Here is a 12696-nt window from a genome sequence, read left to right as displayed (position 1 = left end):
TAGTATTGAACTTTTCCTCTCCATCGGCGAATGATGATTCTGAAAGAAAATGTGCCCGATGTCTGTTAGCTATAGCAACGATCGCTACTTTCATGCATCTGATTATCAATGATCGTGCTCTTATTTCAAGGTTGTTGTTAAAGCTGTGGTTATTTTAACAGTTTCCTTCATACATTCGGTTCAACGACATTGTTAAAACACATTTATCATTCAATGGAACTGTGCGTATGCTTTAGACACTTACATTTTTGCTTCGTCCATGTAATAAATGTGCAGCCTTCGACTGCTCAGAGAATGTCGTCGGCATGACCGAGAGCCATTGAAAAACTACAGAAAAGTAAAACTACTTCACTTTAGCATTACTGACCACGAGTACTAAGGAGAGATCACACATCAGCTGCTCAAAAAATGTGTCAGTGAGACGAACGGAGCGCGAGCAAAATCCTGTGAAAGTCACTGCAGGCGGGAAATAGTGGAGCGCGTGAAGGAGAGATGCGAGGCACGAACACTGTTCAAGGTCTCCATTCATTCGTGCTTGTAGTAATTTAATGTGTATATATTTTGAAAGCATTGAATCGCTATAGAAATCGCGATCTTAGCGTTTTAAATCGATTACTGTCCAAAATCGACGATTCACGATTCAAAAATCCATGTTTCAAGATCGATGCATTGCATCTTCAAGGTTTGTAATCGATGCATCGCTAAAACTAGTGAATCGTTGCATTCCTAGGTAATGACCACTTTGTCTGTACACCAATTTTAGCTTTAGTCCTCCTGTGGTAAATGGGTGTAACCCTACTAGGGTAAATTCACATGTACTATGTACTTCACCATCACACTACTGCTGTTCCAGAACAAGGGCCCGTCGCAGCAGGAGCATCTGCTAGTCTCTCTGCATCTCTTTCTCACTGGCGTGAATGCTCTGCTGCCCTGTTTACACACACACTCTTAATAGTACATACCAACACACACACACCTTCACATTCATCTCACTTCACCCCTCCACCCTCCAGCACACACAGACGTCCACCCACTCGCTAAACCTTGCTAAAGAGAGGGACAGGACAGGGAAAGAATGTCCCCAGACAGCTGCAGAATTGCTAGTTTGTGTTAGAAGCAGCTGAAGCATCAGCCACTGATGATGGAGAACTAGGGCTAGGGCTGAAAACTGCTGCACATTAATCTCAGGAAGTACGTGAATTAGATACATTTCCATGAAATCATGGGACACAAGTAGATTGAGCATTTTTCATGCAAGAACAACAAAACAGTAAACCATATAACATATCGTGTATATAACACACCATTTTTAAATTGCAAAATGTACTATTTGAGTTATTATACCTTTAATCAAAATATAATAACTAATTTCAATAGCTCCATTCTAGCCCTCAGGATTTTTTTCCTTGATTTTTTTTCTAGAGTACATACGTGAAATGAGTTGATTATAACTTTGTCATCAGCTAAATATTCTGGATATTAGATATATTGCACAGCCATTATATGTTTAATGCAATATATGTTTTATATACACTACCATTTAGAAGATTGAGGTCAGTAAGATTTAATTTTTTAATAGTCATTTATGCTCACCAAGGCTGCATTTTTTTTATCAAAAGTACAGTAAAAGCAGTAAAATTCTAAAATATGATTACAGTTTAAAGCAACTGTTGTATATTTTAATATATTTTCAAATGTAATTTATTCCTGTGATTAGATAATTAGAAAGTTCAGAAGAACAATTATTTAAAAAAGAACCATACACACACACACACACACACACACACACACACACACATATATATATATATATATATATATATACACACACACACACATTAAATTGATTAAAAGACATTATAATGCTTATATATATATATATATATATATATATATACTGTCACAGGATAGTGACAGTGTTATTTTAGTATTATTAATATACTTTTATAGTATTTATTATTATTTTGAATGAATCTACTTTTAATTTAAGTAAATTTGCTATGTGCTTTTGACATTTTTATCAGTTTTTTTTAAATACTTGTGTATTTAGATTTAATTTATTTTTATTTTATTTGAGTAATTTTAGTACTTCAACTAATTTTATTTCAGTATAAACACAAATTTTGAAAAATTTCTTATCTAATATTTATAATCTATTTTATTTCAGTTTTATTTCAAATAACAAAAACAATTTATTAATTTTAGTTTTAGTTAATAATAACAACATTATATATATATATATATATATATATATATATATATATATGCAATATACTGTATATTGTAGCATTATAATCTCTTATAAATCGATTTAATGCATTCTTGCTGAATATTTTTAATTAAAAATAAAAAATCTTACTGGCCCCAAACTTTGGAATGGTAGTGGAAATGTATATAACCCTGTATTATCAGGTTTGATCATTTTACATCAAACATACAAAGCAAAGCTGTTGCATTTTGGTGCATGTAGCACTGTAGTTTATTAACTGTTAATGTCTTTGTGTGTTTTAGTCTTCTCTTTACCAAAGTGAAGCTGGAGGAGGTTTTGTTCGGACCCGCTGCAGCGTTACAGACCTGTGCAGAAATGCTGCAGCTGTGGCAGAGTCGCTATGATTTAACCCGCCTCAGGTAACGTGCCGCATGTAACGTGTGAGAGTGAGTCAGTGTTGTATGCTGTGATTTCATGCATTCTGCTCTCTGTTCCAGTGAGGAGGATGACACTAGCAGCATACCTCCTGATCCCGGGCCGCTGAGCAAGAAACCCAGCGGCCTCCATCTCACGCTCCCAGACTTCCAGGAGACAGAGACCGGTGTGTATCACGAGTGTGTGTGTGTGTGTGTGTGTGTGATTGTTTGTGTGTTTATGTGACTGAGACGTGTGTCATGTTGTGTCAGGGTCTCAGAGCGCCCCGTCTCTAGCTGTGTCCCGTCTGGAGCAGGCCATGTCAGAGGTGTCGGCCATCAGCTCCGCCCACAGGCACGGCCCCGCCTACATTTGGACCACCCTGGAACACATCTGGCTGCAAGCAGGTACGGCCTAACTTCTTTTTTGAATATATTATTAAAAGCTATTATTTCTGGAACTTTTATTAACATTAATCAGGATTAAATAACTGGTCTTTAAATATTTGTGTAATATTTTAGAAAGGCATAAATAGCCGTTTGGCTGTTGGCTGACATTACTTTCCTGTAATCGTACAAAACCATTTTTTTTTTACTTGTTGACCTTAATACATTTGGGAAGTCCTTGACGTACTATGACAGTATTTGGATGTTATTTTTGCGGTATTTATATGCTGCTCTGCATGAAATGTGTTTCCCAGGGATCTTATACTGGGTGTTTGTGCCCTCTTGTTCCCATTCCCAGCATTCCTCTGGCATAGGTTCATTTCCTGTCTAAAATGGGACAGGATCCTGATTCTGTACAAATGAGTGAATGTGAGAGTGCAGGCAGAGCGGCCCATTGACATAAAAATGGGTGTGATGTCATACTGATAGTTTAAAATAGTAAGGGCCCACTGAACGTAGTCCATCATGCAGCAAACATTTCATTTTTTACATCAGCTGCCATTTGTAATGTGTGAGTGTTGTTATGCGCATTGTGTCATAAATAATATTACATTAAATATTATAATAAATCATTTTAATAATAGTAATAATATTAAATATTTAATATGTATTATGCATTTATTATATAATTAAAATGTGAAATTAATATTTTTAATTAACATTACATTTTTTAATTTCATTGTTGTCATGACATTCAGCATATGCAGTCTTTGAAGAATCAACACAACACAAAACCGTGCAGCTATGCATGGTTAAATACATGCAATAAAGGCAGCAAAGAATTATTGGAAATATGACCAGTATGCAAATATTACAATAACGCCTTCATTGCCAGCTACATTTTGAATGTTAAACATTGCAACAAAATCAGTGGGAAATTTGCAGCTTTCACCTTGAATATCCCAAAAGTATGAAATGTGTTAATATACATTTGCAAAATTTTACAGGCAAGAAAGGTCCATTATCTATTGTCAGTAGAATAAACAAAAAATAAAAACATTCCTATTCCTATTACCTACAAAACAATGTTTTTAATAGAGTCTGTCTGTTAAGCAGTTCAGTCTGAATTAATTTAGATAAGTGTGAAGAAAAATTTCAATACATTGCTGTCCTAAAAACACCATAATGAACATGTAAGCTGTTTCCAAATGTTTGTAAACCCTTCTTTCGTGGTGTAGTTGCTGCCTAAATGGTCCTACCAGGGATTCTGTGTAAACCAACACAAACACACAGCAGACAGCAGTTGATATGGACACAGTTTATTTGCCGTGGTGAGTCCTAAATGCCAGAGTAGAGCTGCAGATGCTTACACAGTGCTCCGTACATGGCCTTATTTAGACATGACCATGAATATCCCTCTATGAGCATGTGTGTGAGATTTTGGGTGGAGGGGGAGGTCAGCATGCATCTGCAATCGCAAATGTTGCCAAAGCTGCATTTGAAATCATCTAGACAGAACAAAATGCTACATGTGTGATATGACGGAGCATGTTGGTATTCATTGCTTACTCTGAGCTAGTATTAATGCTGGGGCAGCAGATACGTCTTTGTGAGAGTTTATATTCCAGATGGCTGTGTCACGGCCATGAAATCAGAGACGTTTCATAAAGATAAATCATCAGGCACTCGATGATATCAATAAGAGAATCTCACGATATGACAAAGCAGTCGCTGAAAAAGAAGAGTTGTAACTGCAATACTATGATTTTTAGTGCAATTATGTATCTCATAATGTTGTTTTATGTTTTGTGATGTGGTGCCGAGCAGGAGAGTTGTTCATGGCTGACGGGCGGATGAAGGAAGCTCAGTTCTGTGTGCAGGAGGCAGGAACTCTCTTCCCCGCCTCACACTCAGTGCTGCTGCTCAAGGGCCGCGTGGCCGAGCTCAGGGGCAACGACACGGAGGCCAAGAGCCTGTATGATGAAGCTCTTGCCATCAACCCCAGAGGACACCAAATACTGCTGCACCTGGTGAGTGACACACGCTGTACATCACACACACACACACACACACACACACACACACACACACACACACACACACACACACACACACTCACTCACACACGCACACACACACACACAGACACACACACACACACTCACACACACACTTTAACATCTTCAACCCACACCACTGTTGTTAGTGTCAACTAAAACAATAACTAAAGTCGTTTTTGATCATTGAAATGAAGCTGAAATTATATGTGTAATAATAATAATAATCATATAAAATAATTAATACATCAAATAAAATATTTGATGAAAAACGTTAAAACTACAAAAATGAGAAATGCAACTATCCAAAATAAATGTTTAAATTGAAGTGCTAAAATTGCAAAATGAAATTCTGGCATTTTAGTCACTTAATTGTGATCATGTGACCTTTTCTACAGACAGTGAGATGTTCTTGCTTCCATTGAAGCTCATGATGTTCTTCTGATTATTCTCAAATCGTGTTTGACACAAACTTGCATGCTGCTGTCATTAAAGCAAAAGAGAGACAAACCAAATATCAAGAGATTATAAATTCATATTAATGAATATCACATGGTAGTCAGTCAGTGTGAAAAGCTTTGAAGACCACTGGTGTCCTGGGATATGGTGATTGAGTCATTGCATATGCAATTTACTGTACATACAGTACAATACGTACATCTTTACAACCCACAGTGATGTGTGCTAACATTAGCTCTGCCTCCACTCTCTGCTCTCATTGTGACTGCATAATGTCAGGCCCTTCATTACTCATCTTCACTGGAGTAACCGGAGTGAAGCTAGGCCATTTTCTCCCTATATCTGGCCAATCAGAGCACACACCCCCGCTATTTTTGGACAAAAGACGTACAATATCAATTCCCTGAGCTGATGAGAACTAATTCTGAGCTGGCTGGTGATGCCCTGCATAGTTCACACACACACACACACACACACACACACACACTGCCGGTCTTCATCAGAGCATCACAGCACTGATTTCTCCGGATTAAGCAGATATGATTGAACTGAGGTGGAGGTTTGAGGGAATTCATCAGCTGTATCCAATGAGGAGAGGTTAAACATTTCTGTTCTTCGTGACACCTGCGACTAGAGCAGCAGCGATCTCATTACTTCTGTCCTTCCTCTGAGACAATTTATTTCAGAGCCTCTCAGTTCACCCAAAAATGGAAAACTATGACCGTTTACTCGCATGCTCTTCCAAAACCAGATAAATCTCATGGAAACATTTCCAACTCACCTTGAAGTTGTGATGTAATTAACGTAGAGACAGATCTTTACTTCCATATTGTGATGAATATTATTATTATTGAAAGATTATTGAAAAAGAAAAACATGTAGGGTGGGGCTTGATTAAATTACTTGATTGGATGGAGGCAGATCTGAATGTGAGCTTACAGTCGACTGTAAGAAAGGAGCGGTGTTTAAGTGGACTAATGCAGTATACGTCACCAAAGAGAATTTTAATGGATCGAATTATGATATTTTGGTTAAACATTACAAGATCAACTTAAAAAATAGAGACAATTGTGAATAATTTATAATTATACAAAATTGCATGCATTTAGAAAATGCCATTTCATGCCGACGTTAAAAAAGGCGAAAGAATGCAAATGAAAATAAATATTTTTAGGACCAAATATTAATTAAGGTGATGCATCTGGATGTTTTCCTTTTTTTTGTAATTCCCATTCATTCTGAATATAGATTTCATTACAGTATTTTTTTCTGTAATACCTGAATATCTGTTATCATTTTTAGTCAGTCTAACCAGTCCAAAGTACAACCAATACTACCATGATGTAAAATACTTTCAATTGTATTTTTATTTAAAGAATATTATTTTTATTTTATTTTTGCATTATACTAATAATAATGATTTGTCATTGTGTTAAATTAGAGGGGCATCCTTCAAATTATAATGTCACAAAAAATAAAAAAGTGAAAAATTGTGGTACTACAAAGGAAAATGTATTTATTTTTATTTTGGGCTCATACGACACAGGCATGTATATAGGAGGTTTTGTGAGATTCACCCACCCAAATATTTTTATTTATTTATTTCAATAAACACAAAAGGATATAGCCAGAATATGCGAGAGGCTTCAAACACTGGTCCCCATGAGCCAACAGCTCCTGTATGTCTAACTGTGCCATAAAACAACATTCAACAGCGTCAGTTTTGAGGAGCTACTCCTTTAAATAAGTGTAGGAGATGGCAGGGTGCAGCTGAGGACATTTTTATACAGCTCATTTGGTCACGTCATGAAAACTCACACTTACAGCATATATGAATCTGCGTCTGTGGGATCCACAGGGACGTGTGTGTTTGAGTCATTGCTCAGGGCATCTGGTTGGGTATTTTTCATTTAGGGATGTCAGCTGAGGTGAGTCAAACACAGTGTCATGTCATATGAGTTTAGTGACTCAGCATCTCATTTGATTCTATTTCTGCCTATACATGTGCTTTTTCATATCTCTGTTTTTTTATGGCTCTTTCCCTCCCTCCTTCTGTCTCTCGTCTTTCTGGCTGTCTTCCATTGGCCTGTCAGTTGATTAGATAATGCAAATACATTATTTATAACACTTCACTCCTTCTCAGGCCTTTATGGGATGCCTAGCAACCAGGCAATTGTATCATACGGTGCAAGAGAGCTGATAATGAGACATAGAAGCAGTGTTAAGGCCAATTCATATGAGACGTGGCATGCATTAAAATCAGTTTAGGCAGAGCGCACTTCACGCTTTCAACAGGCTGATGTTGCTTTGGTCATCATGCATTTGCACCATGTTGTAACATGTTGAATTCGGCCTGCTAGGATCCTTTAGAATGCGTTATTGTATTTTATATTATGGGAACCACTTGGTTTGCCTGCACATTCATTCCCAAACTCACAAGCCAAAAAAAGATCTAATCTAATTACTTTTTTTTTTGTTAGAATAATATTTGCAATTTAAAATGCATTTTTAAAAGAGGTCACGGTTTGCTGTGCTTTTTTTGTGAGGATGCTTTGCACAATTTGGCCAAAAAGGTTGTGATTATGCATTAATATAATTATAAAACAACAACAACAACTATTATTATTATTAATATTATTATTCAACGTAAGAAATATGAGGACTTTGATAATATTATTTTAGTGTAAATTTAAAAGTTAGTATTTTAGAAAATAACAATAATTTTACAGTAAAAAAAATACAATTGGGTGAAATTACAATTCTAATATTTATGTTTTTAATTTCTTAATTTGCAAATGGGGGAGGGGGATCTAATTGATATTTTTGTAATACAATTTGTGATTTAAAATGTATTTTTAAAGAGCTCCGTATTGCTTTGCTTTATTGTAGGGCTGCACAATCTGGCCACAATTTTTTTTATATTATGTCAATATAATAATAATAATAATTATTATTATTATTAAATTAAAAAATTAAACAAATTGAAAATATTACCATTGTAATATTTCACTGTACAATTAAAAATAGAAATTATTTAAAAATAATAATAGTTTGATATTACTATAACATTACAATAATAATATTTATATTTTAATTTCTTCATTTTCAAATATTACACCATCTACCTTTTATTTTGGCCAAAAACTGCACTGAGCGTTTCCTTTGTTGGCAACATGTTTATAAATGTTTCTCATTACAAATCTGACTGAGTTCCCAAATGCATATTATAAGCGACCCAAAGAGCAGAGCAAATGTAGAGATTAATTCATGTGGAGCAACTTGTACTGCAAACCGACTTGCTCTGAAAGACTGAAAACACTGGATTGTAAGCTGCACATGTGGAAATGAACACAGTGCTGTGCTTTGCTTTAAAATGTGAATTAATATTTTTATCGTAGTTTCACCAAGTCATAATACGATTCCAGGTTTATTTCGATTAAAGAAATATAGAGGTCACTGCATGTGTAAATGTTCTGGCTGCTGTGTTTTTCTGTAAATCTAGCTGTGTGTTTACACATGAATCAGTGGGGTATCTGTGTTTGTCTGCTTGAAAACACATGAATTAGTGTTTGTACTGTGTGTGTGTGTGTGTGTGTGTGTGTATTGTCTGTCTAGTAGCTGACACTTGTAATCGTAGCTGGTCCCAGCTGGATGGGATCAGTATCCCGTTGGATTACAGTGTTCAGATGCAGGGCTGTGACCCTACGTCAGTTCTTCAAGTGGCACCTCTACATCACTACAAAAAACTGAGCTCTTTTATGTCCACATGTGCCAGCCTCAAGTCTATTTACATTATAAAACCGCCAGCTTGTGCTTTGCTGTTCAGTCCTCCAGGTAGAATCACCAGTACAGCCTCTTGCTGAGCTGCGATTGGTCCACGGGCCTGTCAGTCAGTGTATTCCTGCAGCTGTGCTATGATCGTTCTTTCAAAACATGCTCTGCCTGTGGCTGCTTCTTTCACTTGTGTATGTGAGAGCCTCGTTTCCTGCCTCGCTTTTCACTCTCCCTGCGGAGTCATTCTCCTCTCTGATGTGCTTTTGAAGTGCCTGCATAATCAGCAGTCATGTGCTGCCACCCAGAAATACTACTCTGCATTGGTGTGTGTATGTGTGCTGAAAGAGGGGACGATGAAATGTAATTGCAATGTGTAAATCATGCTGTTGTTTGCGGGATTAGGGAAAGTAACACAATTTAACTCTAGGCATACACACCAACATACACTGCTGTTCTAAACACACTTTTCATGCCATACTGTTAATTTACAATATAAACTACATTGATATTTCAGATTCAAGAAGCTTTATTGGCACGGGGGAAAAGGCTACACGTTGCCAAAGCATTAGTAAATATGCATATATGCACTTTTACAAACAGAGTGCAGTCCATGATTTATAATAAATGTTTTTAGTTCATTTTCCAGGAAAGGAAGATTGTACATTTTATAAGTGTAATAGTAAGCTGCAAGGATGTATGTACGTGTACTGTATGTGTAGGCCAAAAATAAATAAAAATGCAGTAAAGCCATGCTTTACTGTTTGTTCTACATGAACCTCAATATTCATCAACCGAATTTGTTTGACCTCTAAATGGCTTAAAAGTGTTTTTTCTTTCCCTTCAGATAAACCCCTTTTTTAAAAAAGATCTTTTCACACGAGTTTTCAACTAAATATGTAATAGTTTTATGTGTTTTGTCTATTTATTTACATGACAACAGTGTTTTGGGGCCCTGAAGACGCAAACGTTTGAAAACAATTTTCGAAGTGCAAGTTTTTGAAAACGAACCGCAGATTTGTGAAACATATGACATCATGCACATGCATTTTATGTGTTCAGCCTATAAGAATGCATAAGTTTGCAGGGGCATAGTGTTGCTTTATACAAAGTGACATCTCCAACTACTGGCCTGGCATGAATAATACAGCATTTTTAGTTCTGTCATGACATTTTTGCATGGTAGTATACATGGCAGTGTTAATGTGTTTGGTCTTGGCAGAATAGATCTGCTATGCTACTGCTGCTGCAAGTACTGAGACTTGCTACTGCCAATACATCCACAGACGTGCTGCTGTGAGCATGTAAGAAATACTGTTGCTGCACATATAACATGCATGAAAAAAACCCACATATAACACATGACATTACCTTTTGCAGATCAAGACAGGTGGAGCTGGGGAAGGTGGAGGGTTTCTAAAGCTATATCTTTATCATTATCTTTATAGATATGGGGCTTGGTGTGAACGGGCCTTAACACTTTCCACTTTACCCATACAAACACTTTTATGTATAGAGTTATGTGTAACATCAGCACACCATCACAAACTCCCCGCACTCATGTTTTTCTTGCCCACAAAACAAGTCAAACGTTCAGTTCTGTAAAAATACATCGTTACACAACAGAACAAAAAAAAATAGCTTTTTCCCTCTCTTCCTGTCCACAGGGGAAGTTGTTGGTGCGCACAGGCCGCGTGGGTCTCGGGGAGAAGATGCTAAGGGACGCGATACAGGTGGAGAACACGGCACACGAGGCCTGGAGCGGTCTAGGGGAGGCGCTGGAGAGCAGAGGCAGCGCACAGGCTCCCGACTGCTTCCTCACGGCATTGGAGCTGGAGTCCAGCTGCCCTATACGGCCCTTCACCATCATCCCACGAGAACTCTGACACGTCTCTCACACTCATACACGTGTGTATGAATGACTGGAGCGAATGCTGTTCTTCAATCACTTTAATGACACATACTGTATAACAATAGCATTGCACGTTTAGGCTTTTTACTCTAATGAAAGGGAATGGTCTAAAGGTATGGTCACATTAGTGAAATATCAGCAACATTTTGGGGGCAAAAAAGGTCTGTTGTCAATAGAGATGTATAAAGCATTGATCACCCAGATATCTCTTTCAAATCAAGCAGCTTCCTGTTGTTCAGCTCTGGGAATTCGCATGACCAACTCGAATATGAGCGGAAACTGGGTAGGGAACTTTTTCGACTTGACTTGACTTGAAAAGACTGGTTTTGGCCTGCAAAATTTCGCTAAGCAACTGTAAATGTGAACACTCATTAATTCAGTAGCTAAAGGCACGTTCACATTAGCGAATTTTAATTGTGAATTGTGTATGAAGCACTTCTCAGCCAGGAATTAACTTTCAAACCAATCAGCTTTCCATTGCTCGATGTGGTGAATTCACATGAAAAACTTGAATCGGAAGAGAATTTTCGGGATTGTTTTTGCCCTGACACAAAATTCTTACATTTCTATTGAAATGCCAATGAATTTTAACTAGCAACTGTATGTGACCGTAAACACACTGTCACTTTCAAACCAAGCAGCTTTCTGTTGGTCAACAGCATATTTGCGTGATCAAATTGAACACAAGCAAAATGCGCATGGGCAACTTTTAAGTTTTTTACCTGAAACTTCCAGTCAAACGTCCAATCGGATTCTTATTATAATGACTAGATTTCACAAACCCTCTTTTAGCGTAAAAAAAAGTACTGTCAGGAATTACTGAAGATGCACAGTGAAAAAATATTTTTTTAAATTAGTGATTTTTGCGGCTGAAGCAGATGCCAGATTTATGGGAGGAGAGTATTTAAATGAATCACGCAACATGATTTACTAAGGTTTGCGGAAGTGAATTTACTGCTTTTATTTGCGCCATTTTTTAAAAAGCACGTTTTAACACATTTTGCGCTTGACATGGCTGTGATTGTTGCTGCCAGCAGGAGGCACCGCAGAGAACCGAGCGTGAGGTAGAAGGGAGTATCTATAGATTAGCATCGGCTCTGCTTGTTTACGATCTTACGCTAATTTTTCTGGTAGATTGTGTTGGTCATTGTGGAAATAAGACGTTGCGTCTGTGTTCTTTATTTAGAACATTGTCAGTAAATCACTTACAGACATTTCCACTCCCATTTGTGCTTTTTTGGGGGAATTGTGCTCTCGTGCTAATTTGCCTTGTTTAGTAAATCTGGCCCTTAGTCTTTCGGAAGTTAACCAAATAGCTAACTTCTTTTACAGCTCCTTTAGCGTGATGAAAAACATATTAGCTCAGGGTTATGTGTAGTGTAAAAAAGTCTTTATTATTATATAATACAATACAATGTACACACAGCACTAAAATAGCGCCGCCCTTGTGACCAAAACATAAACACTACACAGAATGACTGAACACAA

The 12696-nt window shown here is 37.1% G+C and overlaps 1 protein-coding gene across 6 annotated transcripts in view; it reads left to right on the top strand.

Moving 5' to 3' along the window:
- Positions 1 to 12056, top strand: part of LOC107586483 (tetratricopeptide repeat protein 7A-like) — a 53057-nt gene extending 41001 nt beyond the window's left edge. For 5 of the 6 annotated variants that reach the window (XM_016273855.1, XM_016273859.1, XM_016273858.1 and 2 more), the window contains 5 exons: positions 2512 to 2628; positions 2707 to 2810; positions 2896 to 3030; positions 4837 to 5039; positions 10964 to 12056. In XM_016273855.1, the coding sequence (XP_016129341.1) occupies positions 2512 to 2628; positions 2707 to 2810; positions 2896 to 3030; positions 4837 to 5039; positions 10964 to 11182 (778 nt within the window). In that variant the 3' untranslated portion in view covers positions 11183 to 12056. Of the gene's footprint in view, positions 1 to 2511; positions 2629 to 2706; positions 2811 to 2895; positions 3031 to 4247; positions 4324 to 4836; positions 5040 to 10963 lie in introns of those variants that run through there. The other variant, XM_016273860.1, reaches the window with a different exon arrangement.
- The last annotated feature ends 640 nt before the right edge of the window (positions 12057 to 12696 follow it).

This window comes from Sinocyclocheilus grahami, unplaced genomic scaffold, assembly GCF_001515645.1.
Source record: "Sinocyclocheilus grahami isolate Dianchi unplaced genomic scaffold, SAMN03320097.WGS_v1.1 scaffold82.1, whole genome shotgun sequence".
NCBI lineage: Eukaryota > Metazoa > Chordata > Actinopteri > Cypriniformes > Cyprinidae > Sinocyclocheilus > Sinocyclocheilus grahami.
This window is presented reverse-complemented; position numbering and strand designations above follow the sequence as displayed.